This window comes from Pteropus alecto, unplaced genomic scaffold (assembly GCF_000325575.1).
Source record: "Pteropus alecto unplaced genomic scaffold, ASM32557v1 scaffold115, whole genome shotgun sequence".
Lineage (NCBI taxonomy): Eukaryota > Metazoa > Chordata > Mammalia > Chiroptera > Pteropodidae > Pteropus > Pteropus alecto.
Window position 1 is genome coordinate 3,208,751 of NW_006436814.1, and position 24,415 is coordinate 3,233,165.

Genomic DNA, 24,415 nt, shown 5'->3' on the forward strand with positions numbered 1-24,415 from the left:
CAATATTTCCACTGCTAAAATGTTAAGCACTACAGATTTAGCCAAATCTTATACTAATGCAGGGGTGTGTGGGGCGGAGAAGTGTTGTGGTGGGGGGTGCTGGTGTGACAGTTAGGTTCTCTTCCGCCATGGTGGGAGGATAGTAGATGATGTCTAACACCGCTTTCTAAGAAGAGAAAAACCAACGTTTTAAAATATGGAGAGAGAGACTAGGGCAAACAGCTAACAAGCTGAAGTCGAAAACCTGTGGGGGTCAGTGAGGGAGGAGCAGGGACAGGCAGAGACGGTTGGTTTCCATTATAAACCTTTCTAGTATCATTTTAAAACAGCCTTATTGAGAGATCATTCCCATTGCACGCAGCTCACTCCTTTAAAGTGTGCAGTCCTGTGGTCTTTAGTATACTCACAGAGCCCTGCAGCGGTCACCACAACCCAAATTTAGAAGATTTTGTTCCCGTGAAAGGAAACCCATTAGCATCCACTCCTCAATCTCTACCTCCTCCCCTCATCCGCACCCCCCAGCCCTAGCCCTGGGCAATAACTAATCTACTTTTCTGTCTATGGATTTCCTGTTTGGGCCATTTCATACAAATGGAATCGAACAATATATGATTTTTGCGTCCGGCTTCTTTCTCTTAGCATAATGTTTTCAAAGTTCATCAACACTGTAGCGCGTAACAGATGCTTTGTCTCTTTTTACTGCTAAATAATCCATTGTATGGATACGCCATGTTTCACTCATCCATTTATCACTCTATGGACATTTGGGTTGTTTCCACTTTTGGCCACAGTGAATGTGTTGCTGTGGAATATTCGCGCATGAGTTTTTTTGTGGACATAGGCATTTTTTTCTCTTGGACATTTGAATTTTTAAACTATTCATGTAATGACTTTGAAACAATTTTTAATTAAAAAATTAGAAAAATACTGAAATGTTAATAGTATTTAGTTGGCTGATAAAATTATGAGTAATTTCTATTTTCTAACTTGAACACATTCCTTTTAAAATGGGGGGAAAATTCAGATAAAAAAGATGGTCCATTATTGAATTTCCATAATACAAATTTAAACTCGCCATTTAGAGGAAGCAGAAACATAGACTGTGCTTCGAGATGTTGGCTGACATTTTACTGCCTTAAAGCTAATTACGTTAATGGTTACTCTTCACCGTGAAAATGTCACCAACCTTCAAATGAATCTAAAATTCAGTCTCGGGCCTTCCAGGACAGGACAAGTGGGAAACTATGCTGTGACAATTAAGAAACAAAATAGTATTCTTTGTTTAGACATAAAAATCAATAAATTAAGATGAGAACACACCCACAACCTTGGTAGAAGAAGGGGAGCAAGAGAAACCATAGACCTGAGTCAGCTGAGGTTTTATTACATAAGCATCAACGGTCATACCTTGTTAGTGTTGACACCAAAGACGTCCGCTTCTATGACACTCAAGGTGCCTTTTAAAGGTGTCTCCACAGAAGCAGAAAAATTCAACCTTTTATTTAGTGGCAACTCGATTTTGTAATCACGTAATAAGGATCTTGGTATGGAAAATTAACGTTATCCTAAAATAGAGATGCCGATAACTTCCATTTGAGACGAGAGATTTCCAAAATAATGGGGGAAAAATCCTTTAAAAAGGTTTCTTAGAATAATCCATACCTGATGTTCTTGATTTCTCTCCTGAGTCTCAGTTGCTTGAAAGAGCTCTTCACACACCCTGGGAACAAGGCCCTTGTTGGCACCAGACCCCATCATGGAATAGCTTTTCCCAGAGCCAGTTTGGCCATAGGCCAGCAGAGTGGCGTTGTAGCCTTGCCAGGCACTGTCCAGCACTGCCCTGCCGAGGTCGTGGAAAACGTCGCTCTGGAAAAAGGTTGCAGGCATCACGTTTGGCACAGGCTTTCCGCAACACCCTTAAAATCTACTAAATGTTCTGGTTTAATGAATTCCACATGCAATTAGCAGCGTATGACCTGCTTAAAATATGACACAGAGGCCACCTTAGAACCAGTGGGATTTGTCAGTTTGGAAAACACTGGATCTCCAGCTGGCTGGTGTCCATCGATCATGAATTTGTGTATTTTACAGCCTTGCCAGAACGCGGGCTAGGTCTTGAAAATTCAGCATTTAGACAAAAATTTCAAGGCACCAAGGGACAGAGACCAAAGTGTTTTACTTTATTCTTTAATCCAAAGACTAACATCACAAAATTCCCACATTAATTTTAGCCATCTGCTGGAGAATCTTCTCTTTTTTCGCAAGACCTAGGGGTTCTGAAGTATTTCTCCAACACGCACGCACGCACCTCTTTTTTTTTTAAGTAGGAGACACAGGTGCTTGTGCCCATAATGGCTTGAAAGAGAGGACGTGGCCTCTTATTATCTAGATCATGACCAGCACTAATTCTCTTATTTGAGGCCGCTTCAAAGAGTACATTCTTTCTAATATCAATAAAATAGTAAGCATTACATACTCCGTTTGTTGCAATGTGTACATTTGTATAATTTATGTAATTTTTATTTCTGGAAAAGATGCACATACCAACATGACATGCTTTATATAAGGACCATAGGCCACAACCAATTTTTTATACTATTCATTTCTTATGAGAAAGAAATAAAAATTATTACACTAAAGGGTGAGGGAAGATCCAAGCCTAAATGTGGAATTTGACCAGAGTTTTCTCAGGACGTTGTGACTATGTGTTTACTAGGAAAAAAAAAAAAAAAGTATATAACAGGTATCTACCTTAGGAGCTGTTAAACCTAGGGGGTGCTTACTAAGCTTAGAAAAGTAACCAGTTTTGCTGTCTCTTTTCTGCACTATTTGGAGATTTGGGAAAACTTTTTCATTGTTAATTTTTGTGAATTGGAGACTTCAAACAAGTAAGAGTTTTTTAAAATAAAATCGTAGAGAATAGAATTGTTCTATAAATTTTGTTAGCTGTATAGTTTTCCATTGAATCTTTTGTGTATCAGCTATTTGTATATTTGGCTTATGTTAATATATGCCAAGAAGTCATTTCTTATTTCTTCCTACTCACCATCTCATAATCAACTCTATGAAACACTTTCCTCCATTATATACGTGAAACAATAATTCTGCTTTATCTGAATAGGAGGTTAAAAAACAGGTGGTCATCCTCATTGACAAAGTTAATTGGGTTTCTTTACAGCACCACTCTTAGTCTTTAAAACTATCTTTTAAAAAATTGAAATATAGTTGACATATAACATATTATATGTTATATGTTTCAGATGTACAACGTAACAAGTTCATATTTGTACACATGATAAAATGATTACCAGGATAAGTTTAGTTAACATCCATCACCTCACGTAATTTTTTTCTTGTGATGATAGCTTTTAAAATCTCCCTTAACAACTTTCAAATACACGATGAGGTATTATTGACTACAGTCACCGTGCTGCACGTCATGTCCCCAACTGGAAGTTTGTACCTTTTGATCACTTTTACCCATTTTCCCCACCCTGCAAAACCCATCTCTGACAACCATCCACCCATTTCTCTATATGAGTTCAGGGGTTTTATTCTTCCACATATAAATGGGTATATACAGTATTTGTCTGACTGATTTCACTTAGCATAATGCCCTCAGTCCATCCATATTGTTGCGAATGGCAGAATTTTCTTCTTTTGTATGGTGAATAATATCACATCTTCTTCATCCATTCATCCATCAATGGACACTTAGGTTGCTTCCATATCTTGGCTATTGTAAATAATGCTGCAGTAAACAAAGGAGTGCAGGTATCTTTTCAAGATAGTGATTTCATTTTCTTTGGATAAATATCCAGTGGAATTGCTGAATCATATGGTGTTTCTATTTTTAATTTTTTGAGGACCCTCCAGACTGTTTTCCATAGTGGCTGCACCAGGTGACATTCCCACCCATGGTACATAAGGGTCCCTTGTCTCTATATCTGCGCCAAAACTTATTTCTTATCTTTTTGCTGATAGTCATTCTAACAGGTGCGAGGTGATATCTCATTGACTTGCATTTTCCTGATTAGTGATGTCGAGAACCTTTTTTGTGTACCTGTCACCTATTCGTATGTCTTCTTTGGAAAAATGTCTATTCCGTTCCTCTGCTCGTTTTTTAATTGGAATATTTGGGATTTTTGCTATTGAATTGTATGAGTTCTTTATGTATTTTGGATATTAACCCCTTCTCAGATATATGGTTTGCAAATACTTTCTCTCATTCAATACGTTGCCTTTTCATTTTGCTGATAGCTTCCTTTATGTACATAATCTTTTTGATTTAATGAAGTCTCACTTATTTTTGCTTTTGGTCTCAAAGCTAAATCATTGTTGTCAAGGCTGATGTCTATTAACTTACCTCCTGTTTTCTTCTAGGAGTCTTATGGCTTCAGGTCTTATGTTCAAGTCTTTAATCCATTTCGAGTTAATTTTTGTGAGTGGTGTAAGGTAGGGGTCCAGTTTCATTCTTCTGCATGTGGTTGTCCGGTTTTCTCAACCTTTTATTAAAGACTATCCTTTCCCCTTATAAATTTTTGGCTTCTTCGTTGTAGGTTAATTGACCACACATGCACGGGTTTCTTTTGAGGCTCTATTCTGTTCCCTTGATCAATGTGTTCATTTTTATGCCAGTGATATACTGTTTTGATGACTATAGCTTTGTAATATAGTTTGAAAGCAGGAAGCATGATGCCTCCAGCTTTCTTCTTCTTTCTCAAGATTGCTTCTGCTATTCAGAGTTTTTTGTGGTTCCAAACAAGTCTTAGGACTGTTTCTGCAAAAAAAATGCCATTGGAATTTTGATAGGGATTGCATTGAATCTATATACAACAGGTCCTCAAATAATGTTGCTTTATTCACTGTCATTTTGTTATAATATTGATGAGAAAAAATTGATTCTAGGTGGGAGCCGCCCTGTGTGGAGCTTGCACATTCTCTTTGTGTTTGTGTGGGTTTCCTCCCCCATCCCAAAGACGTGCATGAGAGGTGAATTGGCATGTCTGCATTGTCCCAGTCTGAGTGAGTGTAGGTGTGTGTGAGTGTGCCCTGAGATGGAAGGGCATCTTATCCAGGGTGGGGGCCCACCTTGCTCTCTGAGCTGCTGAGTAAGTCTCTTGTCCCCTGTGACCCTGAACTGGATCAGTGAGTTGGAAAAGAATGATATGAATTGCTTTTTATTTATCTTTCCTAAATGTAGGTATAACTCACATTTATTTCAATGTTTAATATTAAAGTGTTTTGACTCTTAATTTAAAAGTTTGGTGGTGGTTCTGTGACCAGAAATATGCTGTAGGAACTTAACTCTTGTTTATTTCAAGTAGCCTTTGGTAAAATTTGTTTTGTTATATACCTCACTTCATCTAAAAGTTGAAATTCCCAAGAACCTATCAACAACGTTAAGTGAGCACTTACTAGAACGCTTTGTATATTATGGGCATTTTAACAATATAATTCTTCCAAGCCACGAGCACAAAATATCTTTCCATACATTTGTGTCTCCTTTCAATTCTTTCACTAGTGTCATAGTTTTCAGTATAAAAGTCTTTTACCTCCTTGGTTAAATGTATTCCTTAGGTATTTTTTTCTTTTTGAAAAATTCCATCTTTATTGAAGTAAAATTAATATTTATTAAATTTATCCATTTAAAGTATACAGTGTCATGACTTTCGACATATGTACTTGGCCATATGACGAGTACCACGATGAAGATTTTTAAAAATTTTAATTATTTCAAAAAGTTCCCTTGAGCTGCTTTGCCTCAGACCTCTCCTCCCACCGTCAGCCCCTCACTGCCAGAGATTTACCTCGTGTAACTATAGTTTTGTTTTTTCTGGAGTTCTCAGTTAAGTGGGATCGTACAGTGTGTGGTCTTTTGTACATGGCTTCTTTCACTTAATATAGCGCTTCGAGATGCATCCAGGTTGTTGCATGTCATTATTAGTTCCTTTTGTTGCTGAATTGTATTTTATAAACACATCACAACTTTATTATGGACATTTAAGTTTCTAGTCTGGGACTATTATATATAAAGGTGCTATGGATGTTTGCCTACAGTTGTTTGAGGATATATATTTTTATTTCCCTTGGCATTGCTGGATTGTATGGTTAAGTGTGCCCTTAAATTTTAAAGAAACTGTTTTCCAATATGACTAAGCCTTTTTGCTTTGCCATAAGTGCTATATTAGGGCTCCGGTTGATCCACATGCATGTCAGCATTTGATATCGTCAGGGTTTTTTTATGCACAAAATTTTTTTTTTGATTGAACAAATATAAGTTTATTATTATTCAACCAAAAGAGAATTACTAATATGTTTAGCAACTGTCTTTTAATAACTTCAGCTAATCATATTTCTTGTCATTAAAATATTCTTTTTTTAGAAAAACTTTTTATTAAAATGTAGCTAGCATACAATATTGTATTAGTTTCAGGCATACACCATAGTTGTTCAACATTTACGCACCTAAAGTGGCCACCATGATAAGTCCAGCCACCATGGGACACATGCAGCGCTGTCACAATATTATTGGCTCTATCCCTTATGCTGAGCACCACAGCCCCGTGACTTGATTTATACCTGGAAGTTCAAACTTACTCCCCTTAACTTCCCCCTCCACCCCCTTTTTTGATTTTTCAATTACAGTTGACATTCAATATTATTTTATATTAGTTTCAGGTGCACAGCATAGTCGTTAGATATTTATATAATTTACAAAGTGATCCCCCCGAAATTAGACATAGTTATTACAATATTATTGACGACATTCCCTATGCTGTACTTTACATTCCCATGACTATTTCGTATCTGCCAATTTGTAAAAACACAACACGCTTCACAAATTTGCGTGTCACCCTTGTGCACCCATGCTTATCTTCTCTGTATCGTTCCAATTTTAGTACATGTGCTGCCGAAGCGAGCATGGTACCGTCATGGTGGTATTCTCATTTGCATTTCTTAACTTTCATTTCCCTAATGAAGTTGGACACATTTTCATTGGTTTTAGGTAATTTACATGTCTTCTTTGGTGAAGACTCTGATCAAATCTTTTGCCATTTAAAAAACAATGGACTTGGTTTTCTCTTTTAAGGTGTAAGGATTCATTATATATTTTGGATGTTTTATCAGATACATGTTTTGCAAATATTTTCATTTTTTGTGGCTTGCCTTTTCGTGTTCTCACTGGTATCTCTCAAAGAGCAAAAGATATTTTTTAAAAAGTGAATCTCATTTATCAAATATTTTCTTCTACGGCTATCGCCCCTTCCAATACCAATTTGTTGTTGGACGACTTCAATTCTGATGAACCTTCTCATCTGTATTAGTTTGCTAGGCCCGCCATAACAAATGACCACAGACGAGGTTACTAAAAATGGCAGAAAATTGTTCTCTCGCCGTTCTGGGGCTAAAATTCCAAAATCCAGGTGTTGTCAAGGCCATAGTTTCTCTGCCTTTCCCACCTTCTGGCAGCTGCTGGCAGTCCTCGGCGCTCAGCCTCTGCCTCCATCATCACATGGCCGCCTCCCTGTGTATCTGTGGCCAAATTTCCCTCATCTTACAAGAAGTAGATTTGGGGCCCACTGTAATCCAGTATGGCCTCATCTTAACTAATTGCATCTGCAAATATCCTGTTTCTAAATAAGTTCCCATTCTGAGGTTCTCATGGACATAAATTTGGGGGGAACACTATTCAACTCATTATAGCACCTTGGTAAAAAAAATATATATATTGAAGATGTATGAGGATCTAGTTTTGATAACTTTATTCTGTTCCATCGATCTATATCTCCTTTTTTAGGCAATACCACATTGTCTTGATTATTGTAGTTCCATAGTGGGTTTTCAGTTATTTGAGTTTATTCTCTGTCAAGTAATTTTAGCTATTCTAAATCCTTTACAATTCTATGTAAATTGTTGAAGTAGTGTATCAATTTCCACAGGATATTACTGCTGGGTTTTTGATTAGGATTGCTTTGAATCTATTAATCAATTTGACTTTTTAATAATATTGAGTCTTCCGATTTAAGTCTTCCTTTCAGGAATGTTTTATAGCATGCAGCTTTTGTACATATTTTGTTAAATTTATCCTTAAAGTATTTCACATTTTTGATGTTATTGTAAATATTTTAAAATTTTAGTTTTTAATCGTTCCCTGCTAGCATAGAAAATACTATTGACTTTTGTACGTCGACCTTGCTAAACACAATTTTTAAAAATAGTAGCTTTTTAAAATTTACTTTTTATCGAGGTTACATTAGTCTATAAAATTACGTAAGTCTCAGGTATGCGACACTGTGAATTGACATCTGTATGGACTACATCGTGTTCACCACCAAAAGTCTGGTTTCCATTTATCCCCAATCGACCCCCTTCCCTGCTGGTAACCACCAATCTGTTGTCTGCCTCTGTAAGTTTCTGTGTTGCATTTTGTTTGTTTTGTTTTATGTTCCACATATGAGTGATGTCATACAGTATTTCTTTTTCCATCTGACTTATTTTACTTAGCATAATCATCTTAGGGTCCATCCATGTTGTCTCAGATAGCAGGATTTCACCTTTTTATGACTGAGTAGTATTCTGGAGGGGGGGTGGTGTGTGTGTGTGTGTCTGTCTCACATCTTCTTTATCCATTCATTTGTTGATGGACACTTAGGCTGTTTTCATTTCTTGGTATCATAGGTAATGCTGCAATGAACATAGGGTGCATACATCTTTTTGAATTAGTGTTTTTGTACTATTCAAATAGATATCCCTAAGTGGAATAGCTGGATGATATGGTAGTTCTCTTCTTAATTTTTTTTTTTTTTGAAGAATCTCCATACTGTCTTCCACAGTAGCTGCACTAATTTATATGTAAAAGGGTGCCTTTCCCCCACATCCTCTCCAACACTCGTTGCTTCTTGTCTTTTTAATTATACCCATTCTAACAGGTGTGACATGATATCTCACTGTGGTTTTGATTCGCATTTCTCTAATGATTAGTGATGTTGAACATCTTTTCATGTGCCAAGGAAGACTGTATGTCTTCCTAGGGAAAATATCTATTCAGATCCTTTGCCCATTTTTTAATTGGGTTGTTTTTTTGTTATTGAGATATATGAATTCTTTATATATTTTGAATATCAACTCCTTATCAAATGTGTGATTTACACATATCTATTCTGATTCAGTAGGTGTGCCTTTTCACTTTGATAATTTCCTTTGCTGTGCAGAAGCTTTTTAGTTTGATGTCGTCTCGTTTCTTTATTTATTTTTTTTTGTTTCCCTTGCCATTGGAGTTGAATCCACAAAAAAACACTAAGAATGATGTCAAGGAGCTTACCACCTGTATTTTCTTCTACATATTTTATTGTTTAGGGTCTTACATTCAAGTCTTTAATCCATTCTTAATTTTTGTGTATGATGTAAGATAGTAGTCTAGTTTCATTCTTTTGCATATGGCTTTCCAGTTTTCCCAGCATCACTTATTGAAGAGACTTTTCTTTCTCCATTGTGTGTTCTTGGCTCCTTTGTTGTAAATTAGTTATCCATACATGTGTGGGTTTATTTCTAGGCTCCTGATACTATTTCGTGTATTTGTCTGTCTGTTTGTTTGTTATTTTTCCAGTACCATACTGTTTTGGTTACTCTAGCTTTATAGTATAATTTGAATTCAAGAAATGTAATCCCTCTGGCTTCGTTCTTTTCCTTCGGGTGCTTTGGCTATTTAGGATCTTTTGCAGTTCCCTCCAAATTTTACAATTTTTTGTTCTATTTCTATGAAAAATACCGTTAAGATTTTTAAAATTTTATTTAGTTTTATATTAATTTAAGATAGACAGCACAATGGTTAGATGCTGTTGAGATTTTGATAGGGACTGCATTAAATCTGTAGAAAGCTTTAGGTAATTTGGACATTTTAACAATGTGATTTCTTCCAATTCATGAGCACTGGATATCTTTCCACTTCTTTGTGTCTTCAGTTTCTTTCAACACTGTCGTATAGTTTTCAGTGTGTAGGTCTTATACCCCCTTAGTTAAATTTATTCCTGGGTATTTGGTTGTTGCAATTGTAAATGGGATTGTTTTCTTTATTTTTCTGGTTTTTAATTGTTAGTGTATAGAAACTCAATGGATATCTGTATACTGATTTTGTGCTCTGTAACTTTACTGTTTATTATTTCTAATATTTTTCGTGGAGTCTTTAGTGTTTTCTATATGTAAAATCATGCCATACACAAATAGTTACAGCTCTACTTCTTCCTTTCCAATTTGGACACCTTTTCTTTCTTTTTCTTGCTTGATTGCTTTAGACAGGACTTCTACTACTATGTTGATGAGGGCGAACACCCTTGCCTTGTTCCTAATCTTAGAGGAAAAGGTTTCAGTTTTTCATCAGTGACTCTGATACCTAGCTGAGGGTTTATCCTACATGGCCTTTATCATATTGAGGTACTTTCCTAGACCCATTTTATTGAGAGTTTTTGTCATAAATGAATCTTGTCAAATGCTATTCTACATCACTGTCAATTCCTTAGGGTTTTTTACATAGATAATCACGTCATATGCAAATAGTGTGACTTCTTTTTAATCTGCACACCACGTATTTCCTATTAATTGCCATAATGCCCTGGCTAGGACCTGCAGTAAATGTTGTGTAGAAATGATGAGATTGAACCTCTTTGCCTTATCCCCAATCTTAGGGGGAAGCATGCAGTGTTTTTCCATCGAATGTGAGAATACCTGTGTATTTCAGGGAATTTCTGTTTCCAGGAAGCTCTCTCCTATTTCAGGTTTGCTGAGTTTTCATCATGATTGTATGCTGAATTTTGTCAGATACTTTTTTTGCATCTGATCATGTACTTTTTTTCTTCCTTTATTCTGTTCATAAGATGAATTACATTGATATTCAGATGTTAGGCCAATCTTCGGGAAAAGTCTCACTTGATAGCGACGCATTGTTTTTTAAATATATTGTTGAATTCCATTTGTGAAAATCTTGTTAATAATTTTCGTGTCTATGTTCATAAAGGATATTTGCTTGTAGTGTTTTCGTAACATTTTGGCGGGTTTTCTTATAATACCGGCCTCAGAAAACGACTGTTCCTTCTACCACCTGCGAGACTATTCGGTAGCGTTCTCATGACTTCTTCCTCTGGCAGAATTCACAGCAGAGGCATCTGGGCCTGGAGTTTTCTTTGTGAGGTTTTTAACTGTAAATTCAATTTCTTTAATAAATTCGAGTCCTTTAATAAATACAAATTCAATATCTTTCATAGATATAGGGTTACTAGTGTTATCCCTTTTTGTGCAAACTTAAGTAGCTTGTGTCCATTTTACCTGTCTCGTTGAATCTATTGACAATAAGTTGTTCATAACATTCTCTTATATATTTTAATGTATGTAAGAGCTGCAGTAATGTCTCTCTTTCATTTCTCATCTTGGGACTTTATATGTCCTTTTCCTTGGTCAGTTTGGCTAGAGGTTTATCAATTTTATCGATCTTTTCAAAGAACCAGTTTTCAGGTTCATTGATTTTTTTCCTCTATTATTTTACTGTTTTATATTAATTAATGTAAATTAATTAGATTAGATTAATGCTCTAACCTTTATTTTTTCCTCTGTTTACTTTGTGTTTAACTTTCTAAATTCTTAGATAGAAACCTAGAATGTTTATTTGAGACTGTTCTTTTCTAATATAATCATTTAATGCTATAAAATTTCTCTAAGCCATGCTTTAGCCGCACCACACAAATTTTGATGAATGTTTTGATTTTTGAATTCAAAATATTTACTAATTTTCCTTTGGGCTGTTCCTTGACCTATGGATTATTTAGAAGTCTGTTATTTTCTAAATATTTGTGGATTTTCCTAATGTCTTTCAGTTATTTCTAGTTTATTTCCATTGTTGTCAGAGAACATACTTTGTATGATTTTAGTTATCTTACATTTGATGAGATTACTTTTATCCAGAATATAGTCGATCATAACTAAAGTTTCATGTTCACTCGAAAAGGCTGTGTAGTGCTGTGGTTGGGTGGGCGTAGCACGAGAGTTTTAGAATATAATTGTCAATTATGATGATAGTGCCATTCTATAATGTTACTGATTTTTAAATTTGTTTTATCCATTACTCAGGAGTAATTAAATTATAAATCATAATTGTAGGTTGGACTGTTTCTCTTTCAATTTCTATCAGTTTCTATTTCATGTACTTTGAAAATCTGTTATTGGGTACATACCCATTTAGGATGGTATGTCTTCTTAATTAATTGATTACTTTATCATTACAAAATGTCCCTTGTTCTGAAGTCTACTTTGATGTACATATTGCCTCTGTTTAGTATTTACATGGTAGTTATCTATTTACATCTAAATTGGTTTTCTGTAAATAAATGTAGTTGGATCCTGCTTTTCCTATCAAATCTGATAACCTCTGCCTTTTAATTGGCATGTTTATTTACATTTGCTATAATAATATGGCTGGCATTAAGTCTACCATCTTGGTATTTATTTTCTTATTCCTCTCCTTTTCCTGCCATGTTTTAGATTGAGTACATCATAATTCCATTTCTTCACAATTGACTCATTATTATGCTTCTTTTTTATTTTTTTTTATTGATTGCTCCAGGGTGGTACATTATGGGGTTGGTCCATAAGATCCTTTCAAGTGAGTTTGTGAAGTCAGAACTATTTGACAGAGGGTATTTTAGGGGGGCCTTAATAAAGGCTATAATCTTTAGGCTGAGTTTTGAAAGACAAGTAGGCAGACAAGAACAGAAGAGGTTGGGGGGAAAATGAACAAAGCCTCAGTGACCTGTGAGACAATCTCACACATACATGTAACTGGAGTCACAGAAGAAAGAAGGGGAGGGACAAAAAAATACTCGAAATGATGGTGGAAATTTCTCCAAATCTGATACAAACTATAAACCCACAGATCCAAGAAGCTTAATGAGCTCTGTCCAGATCGAAATGACCACTTGTCCTTCACGCCTCATTGTATCCTACACATTCTTATCACAGAACCCGTAACGTTTGTATGCCCTTCTTTGTCTGTCTTCTCATATGAAACTGTGAGCAACTTTAAAGTGGAATAGTACTTGGCATCTGATAAATATTTGATAAAACAAAAGTTCTCAAATGATGAGTGCTGCACAAGTTTTGCTTATTTTGCTTTTCTCAGAGATGCAAAATATAATTGACCAATGCTCCTTTTTCAAAATATGTCAGTACTTTGGGAAATCAACTGATGTGAGTACCTAAGAAATTATTTAGGCAATAGGTACACTTTTGAATCTAATGTTTACCATGAAAAAGGAATTGATTTAAAATCAAACTCTCAAATGGAAATATGTATTGTAGCATGCTCGCATAAAAAATTATTGTTGTACCGTTAACACGTCATTATAAAAAACCTTCCATTGAAGTTGTGTTTCAAAGCAATTTACCTGGCTTGCAAATTTACTATTAGGATCAGCTGAAATAAACACACCATCTTTATCCATCTGAAATCCACTGTGAGACCAATATGCCAGGTCAAACGTAAATGTCTTCACATGTTCTGGATTCTTAGGGTCTTGTATAGTGGTGGTCCCTGAATGCATGGAAATCACACATTTGCTCCCAGAATTCTTCTCTCTCTATAGTCAAATGACAAATTCAGAATCGATCATTATAGCTTTTCTTTGTCATCCAAGTAACTTGTTTTGCAAGTCTTTATACCTAGTAAGAAATTATGCCAGGAACTTACCATTCATTTTGTTCTCCAATTTTGTTATTCTAGCAGCTCTCATGACAAGCAGTTGCTCTTATATTCCTTCCGAATTTTTAAAAGGCTTGTCTCTAGTCATTTTAACTTTCTGAGAATAGCATTTCTAACACCCAACTATACTAACAGCAATAACTATAGAAGCAGAGAAATCCAAGGGGCTGTACTGTCCCACCTTTCAGTGAAACTGTGAAAATTATTAATCAAAAAATGAAAATACGACCATTTAAGCCTCTGGAAATCATCCTAAGGGCAAACAACCAATGAAGAAACATCTAAACAAGCAAAACTATCAAAATTTGGTAAGAAAGCAGAATCTTGGTATTTGAAAAAAGACCATTCTCAACCCACCCAGCTCAGTGAGGTGACCACTTAAGTGCCAAGAATACAGGGCCCCCTCTCTCTCCAGCCGCCAGTGGTGAGCTTTCTTCCTGGGAAGGGCAGGATATTGGCATTTCTCACCCTGCCCCCATCTACCTTTGCTGAGGCCAAGTCCTGGGGGAGCCTGGATGAGAAGTGGGGGTTTCCCCTTCTTCCCAGTTCCCACTCGTGGAGCAGGGTCTACAGCACACTGAGAATACTAGGGTGCTCAGCACCCTTGCTCCTGAGGTGGCGGTTCCACGCCAGGAGGGACAAGCTGAGGACCTCAGGCTGCTGTTCCATATTCACCAAGTGCTGGGCTTCTATAACAGGGATGTCACTCAGAGAGCAGCTTGCCATTGACCCCACCTGCAAATCCAGAGCCCTGGGATTTAATCTCTTCCCAAAGGAATTGACCTCATTTGTCCCCTTAGAGAAATTCAATCCTAAAGACACTTCAGGAACAGAGGTGGTTGTGATGAAAAGCCACTGGGAAGAGATTTAAGATACAGGTTACGGGACTCTGGGACAACATCAAGTGTACAAACATTTACATCATAGGGGTAGCAGAAAGATGGGAGAGAGAGCAAGAAATTAACAACTATTTGAAGAAATAATGACAGAAAACTTCCTTAACCTAGCAAAGGACATAAACACAAACACAGGAAGCTCAGAGTCCCGAACAAGATAAACCCAAAGAGGTCTACACCAAGACACATCATAATTAAAATGCCAAAGGTGAAATACAGAATCTTAAAAACAACAAGAGAAAAGCAGTTAGTTACCTACAATGGTGCTCCCATAAGAATGTCAGCTGATCTCTCAACAGAAACTTTGCAGGCCAGAAGGGATTGGCATGAAATATTCAAAGTGATGAGAAGCAAAGACCGGCAACTAAGATTAGTCTATCCAGCAAAGCTATCATTCGGAATTGAAGGACAGATAAAGAGCTTCTCAGATGAGAAAAAGCTAAGAGTTCATCACCACCAAGCCAGTGTTACAGGAAATGTTGGAGGGACTTCTTTAAGAAGAATAAAAAAATATATATCAAAAATATGAATAATCAAATGGCAATAACTATGTATCTATCAATAATTACTTTAAATATAAATGAATTAAATGCTTTAATCAAAAGATAAGGTGGCTAAATGGATAGGAAAACAAGACCCTTACATATATATGCTGCTTATAAGAGACTCACTTAAAATTAAGACACACAGAGACTGAAAGTAAATGGATAGAAAAAGGTATTTTATGAAAATGGAAATAAAAAAAAAGGGCAGCAATATGTATACCAGACAAAACAGACTTTAAAACAAAGGCTATATGAGAGACAAAGAAGGACCCAGTAATCCCACTTCTGGGTATTTATCCAAAGAAACCTAAATATTACTTTGAAGGGACATGATCATCCATATGTTCACTGCAGCATTATTTACAGTAGCCAAGATATGGAGGCAACCTGGGTGTCCACCAATTGATAAATGGATAAGGAAGAGGTGGTACATATATACAATGGACTGCTACTCAGCCATAAAAAAAAAAAAAAAGATGCAATCTTGCCATCTGCGACAGCATGGCTGGACCTAGAGGGTATTGTGCTGAGTCAGTCAAAGACAAATGATTCATTTACATGTGGAATCTAAGAAACAAAAAAACGGAAACAAACTCATAGACGCAGAAAACATTTTGAGGAGTACCGGATGGGAAGGGGAATAAGGGTGTGGGTGAAGGAGGGGAAGGGATTAAAAAGTACAAATTGGCAGTTACAAAACCTACCAATGGGGAATATAAAGCATAGTATAAAGAATATAGTCAATCATATTATTTATAATTGTATGGTGTCAGATGGGTATGAGATTTATTGGGGTGATCACTTCCTAAGTTATATAAATGTCTAATCACCGTGTTTTACACCTAAAACTAACATAATATTATACGTTAACTATAATTGAACAATAACAGAACATTTTTTTAAAGATAAAGTTTAAATTATAGGTTTTCTAGTTTGCAGGAGGAAAGCAACTGGGGAATAACATAGCTGAGAGGAACCCATTGGGGGTCAGAAAAAATGTCAAACACCGATGTCAAACTATTCCTTTCAAAGGGACCAGGACTTGATTGAATGAGTTTGTAAAGCAATTTATGCCCCCAGGATAGTGTCGAAAACAGAGCTTTCAGCCACCGATCAGTAGAGTTAAAAGCTTGGGTTTGGTCAAGAAAGGAAAGGTGCCCCACTAAAATCCCGCCGTCACCCCAGGGTGCACGGGCACATCCAAAGCTGGGCCTCCCCGAGGAGTAACGACAAAAGGAGGGACTGGAGGGATGGACTTCACTAAAATAATCCAGCCGTCACTAAACCAAAAAACAAGCAAACAAAAATAAGTTACAGAGGGGTGAGGGGACCAATACCTAGATTTGCTACAGCATATTACCTAAAATGTCCAGTTTCCAATAAAAAAATTACGATGCATGCAAAGAAACAGGAAAGTATGACTGACACTCTGGGGAAAAAAGCAGCCAACAATCTGTGAGTAAGCATTATAAATATTCACAGAACTAAAAGAAACCATGAATAAGGAAATAAAGGATTAAAAAGGAATACTATGAATAGCTGAGCACCGATGACAGATGAAATGGACACACGCTACTGAAACTGATTTCAGAAAAAGACAATCTGGATGGATCTATAGTCAGTGATGAGATTGAAGTAACTAATTAAAAAAAGAAAGCTTCTCATAAAGAAAAGCCTAGATGGCTTGGCTGCTGAATTCTGCCAACAATTTAAAGAAAGCAATTCTTCATCAACTTTCAGAAAATCGGAGGGAACACTCCCCGACTTATTTTTATGAAGCAAATATTACGATACCAAATCCAGACAAAGAAAACTACAGATCAATATCTCATGAATATGCATGCAAGAATACTCAGCAAATTAACAAACTGAATCCAACGTGTAAAAAAAATTATACACGACTAAATGGGATTTATCCTAGGGATGTAAGTTTGTTTCAACATCTGCAAATTATTATATTGCTTTTTATTTTCTATATTTTATGATGCTTTGACATCCTGGAGCCTGGAGAAACTACCCCTCAAGAGCTAATGAATTCCTAGAGAAACTTGATAGTCATATGCATAAGAATAAACTTGAACCCTTACCTCATAACAATATACAAAAATTAATCCAAAGTGGACCAAAGACTTAAATATAAGAGCTAAACATATAAAAGACATAGGAGTAAATCTTCATGACTTTGGACTGGGCAAAGGATTCTTTGATATGACTCCAAAAGCAAGTAATAAAAATTTTTGTGTTTCAAAGGACACCATCAAGAAAGTAAAAAGACAACATGTAGAATGGGACAAAATTTGCAAGTCTTCTAATAAGGAATTGTATCCAGAATATAAAAAGAACAGGTCAATATAAAAGGTAATTCAATTTAAAATTTAGCAAAGGATCTGAAGAGATGTTTCTCCAAGATATATGAGTGGAGAGTAAGCACGTGAAAAGATGCTCGACACCATTAGTCACCGGGGCATTGCATATCAAAACCTCAAGATACTTCACACCAGAATGGCCACGACTGGAGAGACTGCAAGCCTCCTGCACTGCCGGTGGAAATGGAAAAGGATGCAGCTGCTTGGCAAGTCGGGCAGTTCCTCAACCAGTTCTATGCCTACGTGTATAACCAGATGGAAGACGTGTGCACTCAAAAACTCAGTGATTATTCGTTTACAGCGGCGTTACTCATAACATCCACTGAGAAACAATGTGGTGTACGCATACAATGGAATATTATCCAGCCACAAAGAAATGAAGTTTTGATAAATGCTACATGAATGCAAAGTGAAGAAGCCAGTCACAAAAGTCTACATATTGTATAATTTATGTAAAATGTAAAATGTACATAACAGGGAAATATGCAGCAACAGGAATTAGATCCATGGTTGCTTAGGGCTGGGGAATAAGGAGGATAACTAAAGGGCACAAATCCTTTTTTTGAGGTGATAAAAATGTCCTAAAAACTTATTCTGGTTGCATGTCAGTGAATATACTAAAAATCACTCAATTGCACACTTTCAGAGGGAATTATATAAAATGTGGATTATATATCAAACCATTTAAGAGATTAATGGTAAAAAAATAAAATAGCAATTAAATTTGTCAGGAACTGTGCTGACATTATTTCATATCATTTATAACAGCGACCCTGTCAAGTATCAGTATCTCCACTTTACACATAAGGAAACCAAGGCTCAGAGCTTAAAACTCTGCTCAAATTTACACAATGTGTAAGCGAAAGTCAAGTTTTGAACTCCAGTTCATCTGACTTCAAAGGCTCCTGAGAATGTACTGCTTCCTTAACATGAGTCTCAAAATTGGTTCTCTGATCCGACAAGGAAGACTGCCTATGAAGTTAGAGCAGGCAGAGTCCAGGTAACCTAGGGGATGACGAGTTTGGCCAGGTGTGATCCATGACCATTTACTGGCAGATCGTCTCTTGAATTCATCCCTTCCTCCGTGCTATTCCAGTACGCACTAATCAGCTTTAGGGTGGACTTGAACCAAATGCAGTCTGTGTGAGAAGGGAGCAGAGAGGTTGTGCTCACATGTAACTCTTTAGTACCCACTTCTGCGCTCTTCACTGTTGAACCCGTTTCACTGCTTGCGGCTGCGTTTACCCCAAGATAACTCGCAGATTTGTCCTAACCTAACCCCCAAAGTTTGCGACGAAATACTTTATTATTAATTTTGCATCGCTCGGGTATATCGTCTTTGGAAACAAATGACATCATTCTATCTATAGCACTGTATTTTAGTAGTGATAGTTCCATTTATAAAATATAGTAATTCTAGGTCACTAAAAATGTCAAATCCTAGAAAACATAGCATTCCTACGTGTGATGTTAAACTAATGCTGGCAGCGAGCTACACCTTTTTCTAAACAGGAAAAGGGTTCAAACTTGCAGTTAGTTACTCTAGCAATATTAAAGACCAGTGAAAAATAACCCCCGGGGTAGCTACTTTCAGTTTGTTGATGAGTTAGGCTATAAAATGGCTTTTTGTTTTTTGGCCAAAACATTTAATTCGCTGATCACAGGTTAATTCTTTGACCTTTACATAGTTATCTAATTATGTACCTGCCTAACTGCTGACATGTTTTCTGCAATATAGATGAATGAATGAATAAGGGACAGGACGTAACTGATACCAACTAAAAGTACAAAGTGAAACTGGGTACTGGATGGAGAGAAAAAGCAGCAGGCTGTGTCAGTGGGAAAGACCTCATATAAGGTCATCATTACATTGTATCCCATTCAGGATCAGTTACTGTCAAAAACGCGTGTCCTGTCTGTGGTGTTTTGTTTAGCATACCCTTACCCAAATCTTACTTATCCTATGTGGTCAGTTCAAACGCTTCTGTTTCTGGGAGGCTGTCAAGCAAGATGTGTGGGTCCAGGCAGAGCTATACCTGACCTTTCTCTGGGCATGACTATGATACACACTGCTACACTGGTGGAGAAGGAAGGATTTTCCTTCAGATCCTCAGCCACTAGTGCAGCATCTGACCCGCAGCAGGCAGTTTGCTGAATGGGTCAGCTGTCCAGGATGATCTTAATATTTAATGTATTGATAAGCAAAGATAGATAATCGATTGCTAAAGGTCCTGGAATTATTCTAATCCATATTTTATCCTAAAATGTAGCAACATAATGACCAGTGTTTTTGTAAAAAGTTACATAAATACATTTGTACATCAATGTATTTAAAATAGTTAATTCAGAACTGGCAATTTGTTTCCTTATGATCTACTGTTGAGGGGAAAAAAGTACTTTCATTAAAAATAGATACCACATGGCTATATTTACCAAACAGCACTGGCTTAAAAAACTACTAACTTGACAGTACATTTCTCTTGTCAATTTTTTTATTGTGCTACTTGCGCAAAGAATGAAATTGTTTACTGAATTATTTTTAGATCTTTAAATTACTCATTTAACAAGTTCATTTAAATAAGTTTAATACCCCATAAATGACAAGCAGCTTAAATACATGTTTGATAGCTATCATTAAAAAATTCAGAAAACGAAGGTCAGAGCCACATCTGCGACAGGGCAGCGCGGCGCCCATCACTGACCTGGCTGAAAGGCCGCGCGCGCACCGCCACTTTCACGCTGTCGGTACTTGGCGTAGGCATTTTCATCATTTTCCCATTTTTCGTAGTTATTTGGTAGAAAAATAATGTAGAAAGCACACTGCTTATGCCTCACACTAAAACATGAAAAGTTTAGCTAACAAACAAAAGCAGTTTGTTTCTAGACAATCAATTATTAATGGTCCATTCATTACACACTATCAATTACCTGTTATAAATTATTTTACAACACTTATTTATTGATGAATTTTATAGCCTACATCAAGTATCACCACTTAATTGCACAGTCATACTGCAGAGAACAGCTGTTTTTTTTTTTTGTTTTCCTTTTTCTACATCTACTCACACTCTTCCCCCATCCTCAATAGTCTGTGCCTGAGGTCCTATGAGAACTCATGTTTTAAAACCTGAATATTAAGGGATTTCTGTGAGTCAGTAGCAAGCTCCTTCAAAGAAATAATACTATAAAATTTGTTCAGACTTCTCATTCTATCAATATTAGGCACATACAAAGTGCACTGAATATCCATAAAACAGATTTGTTTTACGTTCTCCTTCTTTCTCAAACCCTTTTAAGAAGTTGCTAGTGAGCAGTGAACCGGTCAATCTAACCTGGATAATTAGTCTCTGAATAATTAAGAGACTTTAAAGACAGCCTTTAAGCTTGCTGAACAAGAAATGCCAACATTACATTTAACCAATGCATTACTTGGAAAATTACTCATTTGAGGTAGAATACACAAAATTTGTTAAACTATAAAAAAGTAGCAAAATTACATGCCCGTAATTCAATTACAACATAGTTAACAGCCAACCCCCCAAACAAAAAAACAAATTTTATAATTAGAAATCTTAATCACAGAAGCAAAGTGCATAAATTATAAAACAGCAACTTAAAAAAATTTAACAGTTTAATCCTCATTTAAAGATTGGTCTAATACTTTTAACTGTAGAGAAAGAAAATGGGACCAATGCTTATTACCATATAAAATTATTAAAACAAAAATTTCCCTCTCAAAAATCTAACAGACGCAAACTACTGTGAAGTATACACTTTATTTAACATTCCAATAAGCCATATTTACATATTATATAAATGTATGAAGTCAATATAAAATAGAAAAAACTGCCTCGACTAAAAGAATCACACTCCATGTGGAGCTGCTTTACTTACTGAAGACCTTCTGTTTACAAAAATTTACAATTTATATAAATTATTTTCTTCCAAATTAGATGATTTTAATAATCCACACAAGTCTGATGACTTTACAAATAGGTGTGCATTAAAAACATGAAAAACATTACAGCATTTTTCTGCGTAGAATCTGTTTTGGAAAGGAAGACAGTTTCTTTCTGTTCCTTCCAAGAGCTTTTCCTGTCACTTCTGCAGTTTTCCTTGGCTTGTGCCTTGCTCCAGCAACCGGGCTTGCCAAGGGTGAAATCAGCTTAATTTTCACTGGAGGAGGTGACCAAGAACTTTCTTCTTCTATGTTTCTGAAAAAAGATATAATTCAAATAAGGATAAACACATCACAAAATATAACTGGCTTCTCCATATGTTAAAAGAAACTTCAGAGATGACCCTTTCCTAGTGCTTTCATTTTATAAAAGGGAACTGAAGTGTAGCTTTAAGTCATAAGCTAATCAGAGGCACAGTTAAGGTTCCACATGACAGAAATCTCCTTTTTTGGTTTGGATATTCAAAAACAATCACTGCTCAATTTTCTTTAAATGTTTCATATATATTAATAAATACTGCTTGGTTACAGGTTACAGGGACTGACCAAATACCAATAGTTAGTCCATGAAATCAGAGCCCAACAGGCCCATGAGGCGTTATGAAAAATGGCAATCCTTAGACACCAGAAATGAGCAATTATGTATGTTTTTTCATATGAAGTAGTTTTCCTACTTGGATGGGAGACCACCTAGGAAGACCAGGTGCTGTAGGCGTAAAAAATAAAAATAAGGGATTGTAAGCCGACAAGGTCCTTGCAATCTGTGAGGTCAACCAAGCGTTGCCTCGCCTGAAAAAAATATATATGAAGTAGTTTTCCACATACATTCAAAGCCAACTGATGTGTAAATAGTGTTGTTACACTCAAAGTCTCATTAAATTAGTATTTAAAGTAAGATAAAATGGATTAGTTTTATGAAATTCAATGATGCCTAAGCACACTATGAATAACATACCATGTAAGAAATATATCTGAAAAGAAGTAATTTCCCCATGGATGAAGTTTTCTATTAATGAAATACTCAAAGGATTTTTAGGTTTATAATTACTTTTACTAGGAAAATGTGAAACATGCCACGCCCCTCCCTTCCCCATTGTGAAAGATTCCCCGATACTAACTCCTCCCACTGCATCGCCCTTCTTTAAAGAGAATGAATGGGCTGTTATGTTATAAAGAGAAATCTAACCATTACAAGGAGCCAGTGCTGACAAATGCCCCTTAAGAATTACCCTTTTCTAATAAGCTTAATTTCTTTCAAATTAAAACTCTTCTCAAACCTAATTTTAAGAAACAAAATAGAGAAAAATTACAGCACAGAAAAGGTCATACTTGCTTGCTTGCTTTGATTTTTCAGTCCTTGTTCCTTTCACTTTTTGCTTTCCCACAGTTTCTGATTGAGCATCATCTGCCTATGAAGTAAAAATTTAAAAAGAAATCTTTTTTAAAAACATAAAAATTTGAAATCTAAATTTAAAAAGGTCTATCCTGAGTCAAGGAATATAATCAAATAGTGTTAATGAACTGAAACTCAAAGTTCCAAATGACCTATATTTTTTTAGTAAAAATCTTGCGTCATCTACGACTGTTCTTTATCTCTCATCTCACATTCAATTGATCCCCAAGTCTTGTCAGTTTCATTTTTTTTTTTTTTAAATATTTCCATTGTCATTGCCCTTTGTTCCCACTGCCTCCGATCAAATCCTAATCAAGCACTTACCATCTCATAAAATCCAGGCTACCGGAGACTATTTTTTCCTCACCAGAATTCATTAATGTGTAAACACTCCCTCCCCCGCCCCATGCACTGTCTCGCTTCTGTGCCTTTGCATCTGCTGTTTTCTCTGACAGAAATGCCTGTCTCCTTTGTTTTCTATCTATAGGGGATTTTGGTATAAATTGTTCTTATCATGCTATAAAATAATTATGTATGTTTTTGCCTCTTCAGTTAAAACTGAGCTCCTCAAAGACAAGAATCTACCTGCATTATCTCTGTAAGTCTTTGTCCTTGCCTATGAATATTGGTAATTCATTAAGGATTTCATACTCAATCTCTGAACTATTTTAGGGTTATGTATAATAAGATGATAGAATCAACTCTGAAACATAGTCTAAGTCTGGTCTGTGGATGACATTCTAGGGGTTCAGGGACCTACATTTTAAATAAATACATCTAGATAATTGAGGGGAAACAAATTTAAAAAACCTGTCCCCTACTAGGTAAACTGCCACTGCCAATAATATGCCATCAGTAATCTATCACAGATCTGTCCTAAAAGTGGAGACAAGGCAATTTTGGGCTGTTAATACAAATGTCTGCTCTTTTTAGTTTAAACAGGAGCACTGCTTTAAAAAAAAAGCACGTTTAAACAAGCATACAAAGAAAATCATGCATTTTCTTACCAGTTCATCTACAAGAATGGGTGTATTAGATATGTTTTTCCGCCTGGTCCTTAGAGCGGGAGGTGAAATAAATTGAGAAGATAAATCTGAAACCAATTCTTTCAGCTGTTCAGAAGCCTCTCTTTTTTTACCTAAATAAAAGGTAGGAAAGAATGACATCAATTTACATATACATATATATTTTTTTACAGCTTGAAACAAATGATGTGCATTAGAAAAATGTAAACATCTCCAAACATACAAAACATTAGTATTATAACGCAGTACCCATGACAGAAATGACATGAAAAATCCCAACATCATTTGGGTAATTAAACCAAATGTTCAGGAATAGTTAATGCTTCAAACTAAACAGTGCTGTAATATAAAAATAGGACTTAAAGCAGATATAAAACACTATTATTACACTAGTTTTGATCTTTATTGTTCCTGGAACATTCTCTGGGGAGGGAAAACATCAATCTCATATATAACCTGAGCCAGTTTTCTTCATAATTCCTGCT

At 36.0% G+C, this 24,415-nt stretch overlaps 2 protein-coding genes and 1 non-coding gene across 4 annotated transcripts in view; all 3 read right to left on the minus strand.

Moving 5' to 3' along the window:
• The window catches only part of LOC102888336 (kinesin-like protein KIF28P), a 60,898-nt gene extending 40,508 nt beyond the window's left edge, over positions 1 to 20,390 (minus strand). The window contains exons 1-3 of the mRNA XM_015591269.2: positions 20,257 to 20,390; positions 13,434 to 13,625; positions 1,663 to 1,866 (exon numbers count right to left, since the gene is read on the minus strand). Of these exons, the coding sequence (XP_015446755.1) occupies positions 1,663 to 1,866; positions 13,434 to 13,625; positions 20,257 to 20,325 (465 nt within the window). The 5' untranslated portion in view covers positions 20,326 to 20,390. The remainder of the gene's footprint in view (positions 1 to 1,662; positions 1,867 to 13,433; positions 13,626 to 20,256) is intronic.
• On the minus strand, positions 6,823 to 6,926 carry LOC112481759. The gene has a single exon (XR_003047017.1). It is a non-coding gene; the product is annotated as a U6 spliceosomal RNA (small nuclear RNA).
• Positions 20,391 to 21,311: 921 nt separating the features above from the next.
• AHCTF1 (AT-hook containing transcription factor 1) overlaps positions 21,312 to 24,415 on the minus strand; it is a 69,866-nt gene continuing 66,762 nt past the window's right edge. For both annotated transcript variants that reach the window (XM_006914268.3, XM_025048512.1), the window contains exons 34-36: positions 23,913 to 24,043; positions 22,842 to 22,921; positions 21,312 to 21,768 (exon numbers count right to left, since the gene is read on the minus strand). In XM_006914268.3, the coding sequence (XP_006914330.1) occupies positions 21,576 to 21,768; positions 22,842 to 22,921; positions 23,913 to 24,043 (404 nt within the window). In that variant the 3' untranslated portion in view covers positions 21,312 to 21,575. The remainder of the gene's footprint in view (positions 21,769 to 22,841; positions 22,922 to 23,912; positions 24,044 to 24,415) is intronic.